This window comes from Rhinopithecus bieti, unplaced genomic scaffold (assembly GCF_001698545.2).
Source record: "Rhinopithecus bieti isolate Rb0 unplaced genomic scaffold, ASM169854v2 scaffold_18504, whole genome shotgun sequence".
NCBI classification, from domain to species: Eukaryota; Metazoa; Chordata; class Mammalia; order Primates; family Cercopithecidae; genus Rhinopithecus; species Rhinopithecus bieti.
In genome coordinates, this window is record NW_016809260.1 from 970,374 (window position 1) to 982,966 (window position 12,593).

The 12,593-nt window shown below is 42.3% G+C and overlaps 1 protein-coding gene across 1 annotated transcript in view; it reads right to left on the minus strand.

The window, feature by feature from the left end:
• LVRN (laeverin) overlaps window positions 1-5,089 on the minus strand; it is a 72,338-nt gene extending 67,249 nt beyond the window's left edge. Inside the window, 1 exon segment of the mRNA XM_017888988.1 lies at window positions 4,370-5,089. Coding sequence (XP_017744477.1) covers window positions 4,370-5,064 — 695 coding nt within the window. The 5' untranslated portion in view covers window positions 5,065-5,089.
• Window positions 5,090-12,593: the final 7,504 nt, after the last annotated feature.

Here is a 12,593-nt window from a genome sequence, read left to right on the forward strand (position 1 = left end):
TATGATTACTGCGGCACTATTCACAATAGCAAAGACTTGGACCAATGCAAATGTCCATCAATGACAGACTAGATTAAGAAAATGTGGCACATATACACCATGGAATACTATGCAGCCATAAAAAGGATGAGTTCATGTCCTTTGTAGGGACATGGATGAAGCTGGAAACCATCATTCTCAGCAAACTATCGCAAGAACAGTAAACCAAATGCCACCTGTTCTCACTCATAGGTGGGAATTGAACAACGAGAACACTTGGACACAGGAAGGGGAACATCACACACCACAGCCTGTTGTGGGATCAGGGGAGAGTGGAGGGATAGCATTAGGAGATATACCTAATGTAAATGACAAGTTAATGGGTGCAGCACACCAACATGGCACATGTATACATATGTAACAAATCTGCACGTTGTGCACATGTACCCTAGAATATAAAGTATAATAATAATTTTAAAAAAAACAAGTATATGGGAAAAACAAACAAAAAAAAATAGACAATTTGGACTTCATCAAAATTAAATTGAAACTTTTATTTAAAACTTTTATTCTCTGAAAGACCTTATTAAGATGATGAAAAGACAAGCTATAGGCTGGGAGAACGTATTTGCAAACTATATATTACTCACAAAGGACTTAGATCTAGAATATATAGAGAACTTCTAGAATTCAACAGTAAAAAATAAAATCTATCAGAAAATAGGAAAAGGCATGAAGAGACATTTCACTGACTGATATACAGATGGCAAATAAGCACACAAAAAGATGTTTAACATCATTAGTCATTGGAGACATGCAAATTAAAACCACAATGAGATATTACCATACACCTATCAGGACAGCTAAAGTATAGTGACAAAACCAAATGATGACCATGATACAATGAACCTCTATCACTCATATATTGCTGGTAGGAGTATAAAATGGTATTGCCACTTTGAAAAACAGTTTGGCAATTTCTTAAGAACTAAACATGCAACTACTTCATGACCCAGCAATGACACTTGCGAACATTTGTCCCAATGAAATAAACACTATGTTCACACAAAAACCTGTACAAGTGCTTTGGGAGGCAAAGATAGCAGGATCCCTTGGGGCCAGAAGTTTGAGGCTAGCCTGGGCAGCATAGAGGGATCCCGCCTCTTCAAGAGGAAAACCTGGACACAATTATTCATAAAAGATTTATTTGTAAAATCAAAAACTGGAAACAACCAAAATACCCCTCAACAGATGAATGACTAAATAAACTTTCATACATCCATACTATGTAATAGTACTTAGCAATGAAAAGACTCAAACTATTGATGCATACTTGGATGCAAACTATTGATGCATTATGCTGAATTAGAAAAGCCAATCTCTAAAGGTCACATGCTATATAATTCCATTTATAGAACATTCTCAAAATGACAAAATTACAAAGATGGAGAACAGATTAGTGGTTGTTAGGAGTTAGAGATGATTAGGGAGTGGTATGAGTGCATATAAAGGAGAAGTATGGGAATGACCTTTAAGGTGGAACAGTTCTGTAACTTTATTATGGTAGTTTTTGCACAAATATATGCATATGATGAATGACATAAAAACATATATATGCATAGTACCAATGTTAAATTCTTTCTTTTGATATTATACTATAATTATGTAAGATAAACTAGATGAAGTGCACCTAGGACCTCTCTACGTTATCTTTGCAACTTCTGGTGAATCTATAATTATTTCAAAATAAAAAGTTAGAAAAAAGTATGAGATACTGTATTAGTCCGCATGCTGCTATGAAGAAATACCCAAGACTGGGTAATTTATAAAGAAAAGGGGTTTAACTGACTCACAGTTCTGCATGGCTGGGAAGGCCTTGGGAAACTTATAGTCATGGCAGGAGAAGGGGAAGAAAGGGGAAGAAAGGGGAAGAAAGGCACTTTCTTCACAGGGCAGCAAGACAGAGTGAGTGCAAGCAGGGGAAATGTCAGATTCTCATAAAACCATCAGATCTCAGGAGACTCATTCACTATCAGGAGAACCGCATGGAGGAAACCACCCGCTTTTTCCAATTACCTCCCACCGGGTTACGGGAACTACAATTCAAGATGAGATTTGGGTGGGGACACAACAAAACCATATCAGGTGCCTGTAGTAGGCATCAGAATTATCTGAGTCAATTGTCAAAACATATAAATTTCTAAACCCCATTCTAAACTCACTGATCTATAATTTATTTTGCTTGTTAAAACTTTTAATTCTAATAAAATACGCAGAACATAAAGTTTACCACTTTAACCATTTTTAAGTATATAATAATTTCAGTAGTGTTAAGAACATTCACACTGTTGTCAACCTATCTCCAGAACTCTTCTCATCTTACAAAACTAAAATCTATACCCATTAAGCAATAACTCCCCACTCCCCAGCTTTGTCCTCTCCTCTGGGAATCTTCTTAGACTCATATATACCAGGAACTTGGCAGGTTCCGTGTTTAGATAGCAAGGAAGCTGATCATAATGATAATCCGACCTAAGGATAGCAGTTACCACTACCCAGGCTGTATGTGTCACCGTGTACTCCCTTTTTCATTTAATTCTCACAGTACTCTAATAGTTGACAAGTATTGTATCTATTCTGTGAATGAGGAAACAGACTCAGAGAGGTTAAGAGACTAGCTCAATTCACACAGCTCAGGTTCAAACTTAGGCCTGCTGGGCTCCCAGAATCTGGCGTACCACAAGCCATCCTTCTGTTGCAGGTTCTTCATGACCCTGGCTTCAAGCTTAACCTCAGTTGTCTTTTCCTTGTGGTTTCAGAAGCAGAGACCCAGAGGGTAACAACTCTTCCAAAACATCACAGTTTTGGAGCCTGACCTTGGTTTATGAACATCTGTAGAACTTTATTAAGAGTTCTTCTTGCTTGAATTTTAATGTTCTGAAAATATGGTTTCTAGTTAACACTAGAGTTTGCAACACAATAGAAAAATTGAATGGGACTTTCCTTTCCCATTTTTGCAAGCTCGTCTGGGCCATAGTCCCACTGAAACAGGACCAAGGAAGAGGTAGGTGAACAGAGGAGGATTTACCGACCTACAGCAAGAAAAAAAAAAGTCAGATATGTAGGTAAAGTGTTTCCATTTTTTCCTCTGAAATATTTTGCACCCTGACCTACACAGTAATTTCAAAAGATTCCTTCACAAGTTGAGTAACATATCATCTGAATAAGAAAATTTCAAAACTAGTTTTTCAAGCATTGATGTATTGTTTAAAAGAAAACCAAGCACGCTGCCCTTAAAAACAAGTTACAGATTATACATCCATGAGAGCAACTCTTTAAATTTATTTTAAAAACCTTTGAAATTTTGAAAGTAGTGCAGGAGATGGTGTAGGGTGTAATTTAGTGGGATTCTTTCCCTCAGAAAACATCTGAGAACATTTTCTCTAATAATAAAGGGCAAAGTACATGCAGCTGTGTTCGGCGCAAATGCTCCACCAGTGTGTGAGTGGACAAAGAGATCGCTGGTTGGAAAAAAATAAATTTTGGTATCTCCCATTTAAGCTATTTCCCCGGCGTTCGCCGGAGGACAGTATTGTGGTCTCAGAGCGTGGAAAGAGACAATTCTTCTTGTGCAGGGGCAGGAAACTTTCCGTGTAGGAGATATTATCTCAAATGAGTGTAAAAAGAACACATGTCTGCATTTCTAACAAGCTCCCTTACAGCTGCTGCTGGTCCAAGGACCAACCTTTGAGGGGCAAGTTGTTGAATGGGGTGAAGAAATTTCCTGCTAGACAGGAAAGGTGCTTTCTGAAGAAAACGATAAGCTTCTGGGGTACCAGCGACCTAAAAAGGGGCAGCAATAGAAGCAAACTGGATGAGCAGATACAGGGTTGAAAACTGGCCAGAGGAAGGACAGCGGTCTCCGCCTTCTCTTTACTCGGAATAAGGTTTTAGGAAAAGGGAGAAAGGAGGCGCTCGCCCTCTGTCTGGCTTTGAAAGAAAACGTCGCGGTGTGTGATGTTCCCCTTCCTGTGTCAAAGCGTTCTCATTGTTCAGTTCCCACCCATGAGTGAGAACATGCGGTGTTTGGTTTTTTGCCCTTGTGAGAGTTTGCATTAGGAGATACACCTGATGTAAACAACGAGTTAATGGGTGCAGCACACCAACATGGCACACGTATACATATGTAACAAACCGGCACGTTGTGCACATATACCCTGGAACTTAAAGTATAATAAAAATTAAATAAATAAGTAAGTAAAACGCGCAAGGGGATTCTTTGGAAAGGGCAGCAGACGCGCACTTGGACATGGTAGTCAGCTGGACCCGCAGCCTGCACCGGGACGCAGGGGCCGGGGCCGAAAGGGGCCACGGGCTGTACAGCCCTTACCTGCGCTCGCCCTGGTCGGTGTAGACGTTGAGGAAGAGACCCTCCTTGAAGTCTTCATACACCAGGCCGGAGAAGCTGAGCTGCAGCTCGTAGCTGCTACCAGGTTTCAGGGGCTCACTGAGCTCCAGCACCATGTATTCCGTGTCCACCGCGAACCACACGTCGTCCACGGGCACGCGGCCCACTGTGGCGTTCCCAGTGCCCGGGGACAGGGGGCCCCGCACCTCCGCGCGCTCGCAGTCCTGGAACAGGCTATGCAGCAGCAGGCGAGAGGTGGCCACAGTGCAGCGCACCGTGATGTTCACGCGGCCAGTGAAGAGCAAAGACCCCGCCGGAAGGTGGTCTGGCCTCAGCCGCGGCCACAGCTCCAGGTCGTAGTGCAGCGGCACGAGCCAGGGCGGCAGGCGTAGCTGGTCCCAGGGCCCCGGGGGTCGCCAGACGCTTGGGGTGGTCGTCACCGGTAGCTCGCGTGCACTGCTGGGTTTCGGGGTCCGCGTCGGCTTCTGCCTGAGGGGAGGGGAGGACTCGGCTTCCGAGTCCCCGAGTCCAGGCAGCCCCGAAGGTGGGACGCGCGCGCAGTGGCCGTACAAGGCGGCGAGTACGGCCAGCGCCAGCAGGAGGGCGGCTACCAGCCCCGCCAGCAGCAGGGCCACCGCGCGGCTCACATAGAAGCCTGAGTTGGAAGGGGGCCCCATGGCAGGGACCGGGTTCGGGCGCGAGGCAGGAGCTCAGAGACTGTGGCAGCTGCCAAAACCCCGGCCAGGGTATTCAGTGCTGGGACCCCTGCCCCTCCTCTTGTAACGTGCCTCTTCCTCCTGGAAGAGCCTGGACGGACTGGAGCGCAGCAGACAGCGGTTGGGACCATGACTTCCCCCTCCCAGCTAATCAGACACAGGTCCCAGCCTATCCACTCCCGCCCCCGGCCAGCGCCAGGGAAGAGGCGGACCTGGCGCGCCCAGGAGCTTACCCCTTTGGGTTCGGAGAGAAAGACCCCACGGAAGATGCCTCCAGCGTCAGCACGGGGAGGGGGCGTTCAGGCCAAACTCGAATTCGTACGCCTTAAACGTGGATATTTGGATGAGGGATGTGCCCCGGTACGGTTTCAGGTGTTGTCGGAGAGGGGACAGGTACGGAGCACCTCTATCTCCAAGCCAGCCATGAGCCACCAGCAACACACCTGCTCCACCGCCAGGCAGGGTTTCGTGTGCTAGGGGGTGGTAAGGGCTAGAGGACCAGGATATTTGGGAATGCGTTCGGAAATGACCCTGCAGGGCGTCGGCTGCGCCATCTGAACAAATTTCTGGAGCCAAACGTGTAGCCCTAACTTCGCTTCCTAAATAAGCCCGGGAGGCATGCGGCCCAGGCAGCGAAGGCGAAGATGGAAACAACGTCCGGAGGCCCGGAAGCTTTCCAGAGCTTAGGAAACCAGGCTGGAGGAAGAGGCGACTAAGTGCTAGGTAGCCTGGCGTCTGCGTCTCCGGGTGAAGTGGGGTTGTGGGGCAGAGCAGGGTTAGGACCGCGTTACCACAGGAAGGGGCCTGGCGGGACGGTTTTTCTTAGCTCTGCAGCTGCCGGGGGCCGGGATTTCCCTTCCTGAAGCCGTGGGAGAGGGGACACCTGCTTTCAAAACCGGCCTGAATCAAGCAAAGAGTATAAAACAACTCGGCAGCCAGTGTTTCCACCCAGAAATTCCTGGGCTGGAACTGGTTTTCCCGGCGGTACCCTAGTCGCTGAGGCTTTCACATGTTTGACATGGCATATGTTTGCTATTTAGCTGGTGCCCCTGAGCGAATTCTTGGCTCTGCGTTGGATCTGGAGTCTGCATTCATGCACGCTGATGAATTGGAAATGAGATTGCAAGCATCAGGAGGCACTGGGGACGGAAGGGAAGGTAGTTAGATCCCACTGCAAGTTGAAGATTTTAAACTATCCTGTCTTGAGACTGCAGTGTGTGTGTGTGTGTGTGTGTGTGTGTGTGTGTGTGTGTGTGTGTGTGTTACAGCGAAAATACAATAATTTTTTCCATAGCAGCTATAAAACGATGTTCGCTTTACTACTGCTTTGACTCTCAGTTTCAATGAGGAAACCCTTTCGCCTGGGTTCAGAGATGGGGTAGACCACGGTGATTCTCCTGGGAAATGCGTGCTTGTTCCTTGAACTGAAGTGAATCACATAAACATCAGCATCATCACCCTCTGGAATAAGACAGGGAAGTGGAAGGAGATTTGGCATCAAGCTCACGCAGATAGTTGTGCTATAATCTGTGGACCAGTCCACATTAAGACCATATGACTTATTTTTTTGGATTTGCTTTCTTCAGAAACTTAAGGATTATATTTAAAAATAATTATGACCACATGCATCACTCTCAGAAGATCGTGAATACAGCTGAGGGAGAAGCTCCATCTATTTCTATGTACCTACCACAAGTTGTGCTGCCAGAATTGTGAGCTACTGCTCTAGCAGGGGCATCTCAGTTTAGATCATGTTCAGATTGGGATTGTGACAGCTGTGGCACTAATTAACTAATTACTGGCCTTAACAACCCGTGGACAATTTCTTGAAGGATTTCGAAGGATTTCCAGACACTCAAGGAAAGGTAAAAAAGAAAGGTAGTCAGTAACACGATTATTTCAAACATATTAAAGGTATTCCTCCCCTCAATTAAGTACATATATGGACATTAGCATTTAATTCTATTTTTTCTAATATAATTAAAGAAATAGAGATTGGCTTCCACCAAAAAGTTTCAAAGTAATAGTCACACCAAATGATTCAGCAATTCAAGTATCTTATTAAAGGGAAAACATTTCTGATAAATCATTAATGTCACTCCAAAGACGTTACAAAATAACATACTGGCTGAGTCAAGATTATAATAATAAAGAACTGGAAAAGTATTATATGAACTATTTGACATCTCAATGAAAAAGTAGTTCGGAATATAGACCAGTTGCTAGGAAAACATTTTCTAGAGCTGCTCAGAAAATCTGCTTTTTCAGAGCAATGGAAGCGGTGATTCTCAACCGGGCATAATTTTTGTGCCCTTGCCACTACCAGCACCTCATTTGACAATGTTTGGAGATATTTTTGGTTGTCACAACTCAGGGGAGGAAGTGCTACTGGTATTTAGTGGGTAGAGGTGAGCTGTCCTCTAACAATGCAGTGGACAGCCTGCCACAACAAAGAAGTATCCTGCCCAAAATGTCATTAGTGCTGCTGTTCAGAAATCCTGAACTAAAGCAATAATCCTTTTACATGCTACCCAGGTAAAACTTCAGCTTTGTATCTTGTGCTGCTGTTTACTTTTGTTGTTTATGTTTATACTTTGGCATGTCTATTATTTTTCCATCTTTATTTCTTGGTACTTATTATGAAACCCTATAATATTTTATTATATTTCTTAGACCACATAACTTGATTTTTCTTTTCTTTTTTGTCTACTCTGAAATTTTAATTTTTTGAGTGGGTAATATAAGTTTCAAAATCCAAACAATATGAATTTTTTTAGTTTTTAAGTATTATTTTTCCGTAAGTTATTGGGGATACAGGTGGTATTTGGTTACATGAGTAGTTCTTTGGCGGTGATTTGTGAGATCCTGGTGCACCTGTCACCCAGGTGGTACACACTGCACCATATTTGTTGTCTTTTATCCTTCACTCCCTCCCACTCTTTCCCGCAAGTTTCCAGAGTCCATTATATCATTCTTATGCCTTTGCATCCTCATGACTTAGCTCCCACATATCAGTGGGAACATACAATGTTTGGTTTTCCATTCCTGAGTTACTTCACTTAGAATAATAGTCTCTTTCCATTCCTGAGTTACTTAGAATAAAAGTCTCCAGTCTCATCCAGGTCATTCCAAATGCTGTTAGTTCATTCCTTTTTATGACTGAGTAGTATTCCATTGTATATATACACCACAGTTTCTTTATCCACTCGTTGATTGATGGGCATTTGGGTTGCTTCCATGATTTTGCAACTGTGAATTGTGCTACTATAAACATGTGTGTGCAAGTATCTTCAATATGAAAATTTATACATTAAGATATCTTGCTTCCACCACTTCCATAGTTAATCATTTTTAATAGTATTTTTTGTGTAAACTTTCAGTGTTTCCTCATGCAAATCAAGAGAATAGAATTATATGCCCTTGTATTTCTCTCTTTCTTACAAGAAAAACAGTATACTATATTGCAGTTCCTTACCTGCATTTTCATTTAACAATATATTCTAGATATCTTTTCATATCAGTCCACAGATACATTTCACATACTTTTCTGCAGCTGTATAGTATTATATTGCAAAGATTTCCCCAGTTTGGTTATTTGCATGGATTCACCAGACTCCACAGAGTATATTCATATAGGTGTTTATTTAAAGGCAAAGGATATGGTATAGTAAGAGAAAGAGAGTACAGGCAAGTACTGGAGGTTAGAGAGACATCCAATGTGCAAAGAAAGAAGAGCCCTTATTTGCACAAATGGCCATGCTGTGTCACCAGCTTGAGCTACCAATGTCTGTGAGAGGAATCTTTTCTAGAAAGACCTTATAGTGAAATGGCTCAATGGGTTCTCCTTGCCCGCTGCCCAGATAGAGCTAATGTATCAAGACAGGAGAATTGCTGTAGAGAAAGAATTTAATTCACAGACAGACAGCTAAATGGGAGACTAGAGTTTTATTACTCAAATCAGTCACCTTGAACATTTGGAGACCAGGGCTTTTAAGGAGAATTTGGTAGGGATCAGGGAGTAGGGAGTGCTGATTGATCGGATCAAAGATGAAGTCATAGGGGCTGAAAGTGGCTTCTTCTTGCTATCTTCTTTTCCTGGGTAGGATTGCAAAACTGGTTAGGCCAAATTACCAGCCTGGGTGGCACCAGCTAGTATGTCAGAACCTAGGGTCCAAAAAATATCTCAAGCACCAATTTTAGGTTTTGCAATAGTGATGTTATGCCTAGGAGCAACTGGGGAGGCTCAGAATCTTATGGCCTCTAGCTGCATGACTCCTGAAACCATAATTTCTTATTTTATGGCTAATTGATTAGTCTTACAAAGACAGTGTGGTCTCTAGGTAAGAAGGAGGTTTATTTCATGAGGAAGTTATTATTATCTTTATTTCAAAGTTAACCTATAAACTAAGTTTCTCTCAAAGCTAGTTTGGCCTATGCTCGGGAATAAACAAGGACAGACTGGAGGTTAGAAGCAAGATGGAGCTGGTTAGGTCAGGTCTCTTCAACTGGCACAATTTCCCACTGTTAGAATTTTTGCAAAGGCAGTATCAAAAGGTGAAATTGCTAGTACTTTAAATAATCAAGCCAAGTTTTTCAGACCCATAAGTCCAGTTGCAAACCATCAATTTTAAAAAACAACCTGGGAGGTTCCAGGGAGAATTTCAGACCTTCATCACCACATCAAAAACTGGCAGCTACTGGAAAGAGCAGAAAGGTGTCTGAGTCCCTTTAAAGCCTCACAGAATTGTCATTATTTGAACTATTTGGTAATTTCCTGGAAGACCTCATTTACAAGGCTGTCTTTATTTGATATACTCAGAGTTCATGCAGTGTGAACAGCCTTTCCTCAGGGTCACTGGTTGAAAACAAGAGGCAGTTGTTTAGCATTGCAACTACCTGAGATGGACAAACAACTGGGGCAAATAATAAGCTCATTAAAAAGCTTAAGAAGAAAAGCTCAGGAATGAGATATCTGTAGGGGGCTTTGAAAAGCTCCAAAGTATTTCTGAAAATCTGTAAGGCCATGTACATATATAGAATTATACCTATGACCAGGACTGTATATGTACTCAGGAAATACCTGAAAAGTCCCGAAGCTCTCACTTCTAGCTAACCTTGAAGCACTGCTAGAGCTGGATATGAAGACGAAGGCAGAGTTGTCAATTGCCTGCTAACTGTTGATGGGATGCCTCAGCACACACACAGAGCCCCTTCTTAAAGACTGGGAGATGACTTATTGGTCCTAGGCATTTAAGGAAATCTCTGTTTAATTATTAGTTGACTACTAACCAAACTGAGCAAGGATATCAGTGGCCACCACAAGAAACCCTGGAGAAAGATAATCTGATTTTCAGAGTTGTCACATTATGTAAAATGTCATGTTTCCAACAAAGAAATTATCAGACATGCAAAGAAGCAAGAAAGTATGCCCATAAGCAGGAAAAAAGCAGTCAATAAGTGTGCCTAAAGAATGTCAGACACTAGACAAAGACTAGACAAAGGCTTTAAATTAGCTTTTTATTTTTTATTATACTTTAAGTTCTAGGGTACATGTGCCCAACGTGCAGGTTTGATACATAGGTATACATGTGCCATGTTGGTTTGCTGCACCCATTAACTCGTCATTTACATTAGGTATTTCTCCTACAGCTATCCCTCCCCTAGCCCCCCATCCCCCAAGAGGGCCCAGTGTGTGATTTTCCATGCCCTGTGTCCAAGTGTTCTTGTTGTTCAATTCCCACCTATGAGTGAGAACAGGTGGCATTTGGTTTTCTGTCCTTGTAAGAGTTTGCTGAGAATGATGGTTTCCAGCTTCATCCATGTCCCTGCAAAGGACATGAACTCATCCTTTCTTATGGCTTCAAGTATTCCATGTGATGTGCCACATTTTCTTAATCCAGTCTATCATTGATGGACATTTGGCTTGGTCCCAAGTCTTTGCTATAGTGAATAGTGCTGCAATAAACATACGTGTGCATGTGTCTTTATAGTAGCATGATTTATAATCCTTTGGGTATATACGCAGTAATGGGATTGCTGGGTCAAATGGTATTTCTAGTNACATTAGGTATTTCTCCTACAGCTATCCCTCCCCTAGCCCCCCATCCCCAAGAGGGCCCAGTGTGTGATTTTCCATGCCCTGTGTCCAAGTGTTCTTGTTGTTCAATTCCCACCTATGAGTGAGAACAGGTGGCATTTGGTTTTCTGTCCTTGTAAGAGTTTGCTGAGAATGATGGTTTCCAGCTTCATCCATGTCCCTGCAAAGGACATGAACTCATCCTTTCTTATGGCTTCAAGTATTCCATGTGATGTGCCACATTTTCTTAATCCAGTCTATCATTGATGGACATTTGGCTTGGTCCCAAGTCTTTGCTATAGTGAATAGTGCTGCAATAAACATACGTGTGCATGTGTCTTTATAGTAGCATGATTTATAATCCTTTGGGTATATACGCAGTAATGGGATTGCTGGGTCAAATGGTATTTCTAGTTCTAGATCCTTGAGGAATCACCACACTGTCTTCCACAATGGTTGAACTAACTTTCACTCCCACCAACAGTGTAAAAGTGTTCTTATTTCTCCATATCCTCTCCAGCATCTGTTGTTTCCAGGCATTTTAATGATGGCCATTCTAACTGGCGTGAGATGGTATCTCATTGCAGTTTTGACTTGCATTTCTCTGAGACCAGTGATGATGAGCATTTTTTCATGTGTCTATTGGCTGCATAAATGTCTTCTTTTGAGAAGTGTCTGTTCATATCCTTTGCCCACTTTTTAGTGTTTTTTTTTTTTTTTCTCGTAAATTTGTTTGAGTTCTTTGTAGATTCTGGATATTAGCCCTTTGTCAGATGGGTAGATTGCAAAAATTTTTTTCCATTCTGTAGGTTGCCTGTTTACTCTGATGGTAGATTCTTTTGCCATGCAGAAGCTCTTTAATTAGATCCCAATTGTCCATTTTGGCTTTTGTTGCCATTGCTTTTGGTGTTTTAGACATGAAGTCTTTGCCCGTACCTATGTCCTGAATGGTATTGCCTAGGTTTTCTTCTAGAGTTTTTATGATTTTAGGTGGGACATTTAAGTATTTAATTCACCTATAATTAATTTTTGTACAAGGTGTAAAAAGAGATCCAGTTTCAGCTTTCTATATATGGCTAGCCAGTTTTCCCAGCACCATTTATTAAATAGGGAATACTTTCCCCATTTCTTGTTTTTGTCAGGTTTGTCAAAGATCAGATGGTTGTAGATGTGTGGTGTTATTTCTGAGGTCTCTGTTCTGTTCCATTGGTCTGTATCTCTGTTTTGGCACCAGTACCATGCTGTTTTGGTTACTGTAGCCTTGTAGTATAGTTTGAAGTCAGCTAGCATGATGCCTCCTGCTTTGTACTTTTTGTTTTGTTTAGGATTGTCTTGGCAATGCGGGCTCTTTTTTGGTTCCATATGAACTTTAAGATTTTTAGTTTAGCTTTTTTTTTTTTTTTTTTTTTTTTTT